We start from the raw sequence: 4,919 nt of genomic DNA on the forward strand, positions 1-4,919 counted from the left end.
GATAGATAGATCATTCCCAACCGAAGGCCGACGGAGGTTAACTGTATAATTACCCAACTACCCCTCTTTCAAGTGTCACAGTAAATCATCGATCCAGCTGAACTGTCTCGGATCTTACGCCTTTTTTTTTTTTTTTTTTTGCAAATTAATTCTGCATCTCCATTCGCAAATTAATGCTAGGTTGCATCTCCATTTCATAAGCATAGGTCTGCCCCTGGGTCTTGCTGACAGTTTGATTAGAGCTTCGTCATGTGGTGTACGTTTCATGTTATAACAAATTACGAAGCAGGTATTTAGATCACATGTATTAAGAATAAAAATTTGAAATAACGATATTATTTTATTACAAAGGCTATTATATAACAAAAACAAGGGTGGAGTTGCACACTAGATGAATAATTTTCTTAAAATTAACATGTAGGATAATTTTTTATTCAGTAATAGCAATCTGGAAAACAACCTCATTATTCGTTTGTTATCAATAATTTTATCTATTATAATGATGAATACCGCATTTCATAACGGTTACCAGTTCATTAATAAAGGTTGAAGATAATCTGAGTATAGACAGAGTTGAATAGTATTGAGAAATCTAAACGGTCAATTACGGTTTTAGATAAAAGCCGTTACTCTCCCATCACGGCGCCACGGAAACCTTGCCACCTTAATAAAGAATAAATTAACAAAGGCATCCTCCTATGAATTAATTAATAAAACATGAAATAGAAAAGGGCATCACTGTAATTTAGCTGAGACGATCACTACGCGACGCTGGCCTTTCGAAGCATCCAAGAGCCCAACCCTCAACTCCTCTTCTCGCCCTCCCCGCTCGGTCGCCCGCCCGCCCGCAGCCAAAGAAGAGCCGCACTACTAAAGAAGAGCCTCCCGGCTTCCTCATGGCCAAACCACACCAAGCCACGGGGCTCGATACCACCACCACCATTAAGAATGGCGTCTTCCACATCTCTCCAGCAGTTCCTGACCCCGCCGGTGCGGTCCCGGCGACTGCGGCGGGCGAGAGGTTGGGTGAGGGCGGCCGCGACGACAGAGACGGCGGGAGCGGGGGTGGAAACGGAGAGGCTGGAGGCGAGGGTGGAGGAGAAGGGTGGGGGATACTGGGTGCTGAAGGAGAAGTATCGGGCGGGGATAAATCCTCAGGAGAAGATTAAGTTGGAGAAGGAGCCGATGACGCTGGTGATGCAGGACGGCATCCGCGAGCTGGCTGTCACCCCGCTGGAGGACATCGACAAGTCCAAGCTCTCCAAGGACGACATCGACGTCCGGCTGAAATGGCTCGGTCTCTTCCACCGCCGCAAGCACCAGTGTACTCTCTCTCTCTCTCTCTCTCCCCCTCTCCCCCTTAGTTTTCGTAATAACATTGGATTAATGCATGCCAGCCTGCATTAGGTACCAGGTTTCGTTCTTGATCTGTAGAGTAATGAACAGTTTCTAGATCTCGTTTGGCTGCGAAATAACTCGGGATAATTGACGGAATAAGGATCTACTTTACTGTTATGTATATTTTTGCGGATAATTTTATTCCAGTCAAAAGAAGGTATTGCTTGACAGACAACATTATTAAGCGACGATCGAGCACCTTTATTATAGATGCAGATATAAGTACCTAGATTTTTATAAATGCATTAAAAAATAAATATTTAATCTACAGTCTCTAGTTGCTAAAGTGTTATTAGAGATCCCCGGTTCAGGATTTCGGGGTGTTATTTTTTTTTCTTTTTGGTTGAAAATTGACCTTATTGATGTCAATTTGCCGATACGGACATACAGGGACAAGTCAAACTCTTATATTCTGTCCTACAATTACAGCTACCAGAACTAGTTTTGACTACCAAAACTGGCTTTTCCGAAGGGGCAAATAACACCCGACCTCCTGGCTCTTGCCCATGCTCAAAAGCCGTTTTTGTTTCCACTTGTGGTGGACGGTCGCTGTGCTGGTCAATATCCCATTTAGAAAACTTTCTTAAGAGAAAACAAATTAAAATAATAAATTTATGTAGGTGCAGTGAACTTCTCGCATCAAAAAATATTAAAATTATAAAATTTAAACCGTATCGAGTCGAAACAGGAGAGTTTTCAATATAATCATAAAATATTTTTTCTTCTCAAAATTGGCTGACGAAGAAGTCTCCTTAATTAGCTACATATCCGACAATTGGTAGATCTTTTCAGGCCTAAATATGTATTTTTTTTAAAAAAAAAATTCTCTTTCTTTAATTTAAAATAAACTCAATAACGAGGCGAATTGGTGCGGCAAATCCATTAATTTAAAACGGAGTCGAGCAAATTTTAAAATTATGAATTACAAATCTTAACGTTTTGGCCGTGGGAGCATGATGGAATTGCAATTTTAAGAAATTGGGACGTTATTTTGGGTGGCAGATGGGCGGTTCATGATGCGGCTGAAGCTGCCGAACGGGGTGACGACGAGCGAGCAGACGCGGTACCTGGCGAGCGTGGTGGAAGGATACGGCCCGGAGGGCTGCGCCGACGTGACCACCCGGCAGAACTGGCAAATCCGCGGCGTCCAGCTCCCGGACGTCCCGGCCATCATGCAGGGCCTCGCCGGAGTGGGTCTCACCAGCCTCCAGAGCGGCATGGACAACGTCCGCAACCCCGTCGGCAACCCACTCGCCGGCATCGACCCCCACGAGATCATCGATACCCGTCCCTTCACCAACCTCCTCTCCGCCTTCGTCACCGCCAACTCCCGCGGCAACCCGGCAGTCACCAACCTGTAAGTAGTCCTCCCATTCTCCCATAATTAACCGAGCTACTTTTGTCCTTCAAGCTAGTAAGCTGAATACCACACATACCGATGCTATGCACGCTAAAACTTCGGCAATATCGATCATGAGAGACATACGCACAACCGATATTGGGGTCAATTAACTGTTAACATGAGGCAATTCACCACGCAAAAAGAAAAAGGGTGGTATTGCTGTTGAAGACGAAAGCTATATATATATATATATATATATATATATATATGAACACACCTGCTTGTGGCTTCTCATGTGCTTTAGGAGGGTAATATTATTTGGTAGCTAAATCCATGTTTCCGTCCGACCAGGCCAAGGAAATGGAATGTTTGTGTCGTCGGTTCTCATGATCTTTACGAGCATCCTCACATCAATGATCTTGCCTACATGCCTGCCATGAAGAATGGAAAGATTGGTTTCAATCTGCTGGTGGGTGGATTCTTTAGTCCCAAAAGATGTGCAGAGGCAGTGCCCCTGGATGCTTGGGTCCCAGCAGATGATGTGATCCCTGCGTGCAAGGCAGTCCTCGAGGCTTACAGAGATCTCGGCAGCAGAGGGAATAGGCAGAAGACCCGAATGATGTGGCTCATTGATGAACTGGTGAGTTCGGTTCCTAGGAACATGAGGAATCATGATATGTGAAATCCTCATCGATGATTCCAGTGTTTTTATCTTTGAACTTGAAATCTTCCAGGGGATAGAAGTATTCAGGTCGGAGGTCGAGAAGAGGATGCCAATGCAAGAGCTAGAGCGGGCTTCAGGAGGGGATCTGGTGCAGAAGCAATGGGAAAGGAGGGACCATCTTGGAGTTCACCCCCAGAAGCAAGCAGGCCTCTCCTTTGTGGGTCTTCACATCCCAGTTGGCAGGGTCCAGGCCTCCGACATGTTCGAGCTAGCCCGGCTGGCAGATGAGTATGGCTCCGGTGAGCTCCGCCTTACCGTCGAGCAGAACATCATCATCCCCAACATCAAGGACTCACGAGTCGAGGCATTGCTCGATGAGCCACTCCTAAAGAAGTTCTCCCCGGAGCCTTCTCTTCTGATGAAAGGATTGGTGGCGTGCACGGGCAACCAGTTCTGTGGGCAGGCTATCATTGAAACAAAGGCAAGGGCTATGAAGGTGACTGAGGAGGTGGAGAAGAGGGTGTCGGTGGAACGGACGATCAGAATGCATTGGACCGGCTGCCCGAACAGCTGTGGACAAGTGCAGGTGGCAGACATTGGCTTCATGGGGTGCATGACAAAGGATGCAGAAGGGAAGGTGTGCGAGGGAGTGGATGTATACTTGGGTGGGAGAATTGGGAGTGATTCCCATCTGGGGGACCTGTACAAGAAAGGGGTGCCCTGCAAGGACTTGGTTCCCTTGGTTGCAGACATTCTGGTGAAGCACTTTGGGGCAGTCCCCAGAGTAAGGGAGGAAGACGAAGAAGAGCTTGGTGGAGACTAATCTTTGCTGATGCCATGTGGCTTTCCCTTTAGCAAACAAATAATTGTAAAGGTCAAATGTGTCTTATCAACCCCATTTTCGGTGGGCCTTCCTGTTATAAAAAAAACAATATGTTTCATTTATTTTATGCAATACTTCTCCTCGGAAAGATGTGGTTATGTGGTGTTCTTCCCCCTTGCTTGGCCCCAACAAACCAAATGTCTTCAAAATGCTGTCTAGGTTAATGTGTTAGATCGCATCGTGCCGGCTATTACGGTACACGGCGTGATATTTCTTAATATGCAACAGTTCAGCTTCTAATATTTTGGTTAAACGATATTTTTATTCTCTTATCTTTTTACTCTTTTGCCTTTTCGTTTGAACTCTCTATCTATTTATTACAAATATGAGATATTCGAATCCACATTTCTCAGTATAACAACTTCACTAATTACTCGCGATGATCATCCAATGACTACTAAATCAGTTACAACCCTCAATCTTGAATTTACCTTTTCATTGTTTTCTTATCAAAGAAGAATTTGATTTGCTTTTCTTGAAGAGCCTTCGTTAAATATACAAAAAATACTAGCACATCAAAACCTTTAATAGCTTCTTGCAAGAAGAATGCCTACTTACTATAGTTTTTCAAGGAACATCAGTTGAAGAAGAATATTAGTCTAAAGTCTTAGAAAGTGAAGCTACTCAATATG

The 4,919-nt window shown here is 44.6% G+C and overlaps 1 protein-coding gene across 1 annotated transcript; it reads left to right on the plus strand.

Moving 5' to 3' along the window:
- The first annotated feature begins 843 nt into the window (after positions 1-843).
- Positions 844-4,375, plus strand: LOC105060899 (ferredoxin--nitrite reductase, chloroplastic). The gene is made up of 4 exons (XM_010944762.4): positions 844-1,324; positions 2,401-2,755; positions 3,092-3,380; positions 3,475-4,375. Exons 1-4 carry the CDS (start codon positions 949-951, stop codon positions 4,225-4,227), a joined length of 1,773 nt encoding a protein of 590 aa, XP_010943064.1. The 5' UTR covers positions 844-948; the 3' UTR covers positions 4,228-4,375.
- The last annotated feature ends 544 nt before the right edge of the window (positions 4,376-4,919 follow it).

This window comes from Elaeis guineensis, chromosome 13, assembly GCF_000442705.2.
Source record: "Elaeis guineensis isolate ETL-2024a chromosome 13, EG11, whole genome shotgun sequence".
Lineage (NCBI taxonomy): Eukaryota > Viridiplantae > Streptophyta > Magnoliopsida > Arecales > Arecaceae > Elaeis > Elaeis guineensis.

Bases quoted from the DNA above. Each gene is read 5' to 3' on its own strand.
- LOC105060899 (XM_010944762.4), top strand. From the start codon at position 949: ATGGCGTCTTCCACATCTCTCCAGCAGTTCCTGACCCCGCCGGTGCGG. The intron at 1,325-2,400 runs GTACTCTCTCTC...TTTGGGTGGCAG, and splicing joins CCACCGCCGCAAGCACCAGT to ATGGGCGGTTCATGATGCGG. The intron at 3,381-3,474 runs GTGAGTTCGGTT...GAAATCTTCCAG, and splicing joins TGTGGCTCATTGATGAACTG to GGGATAGAAGTATTCAGGTC.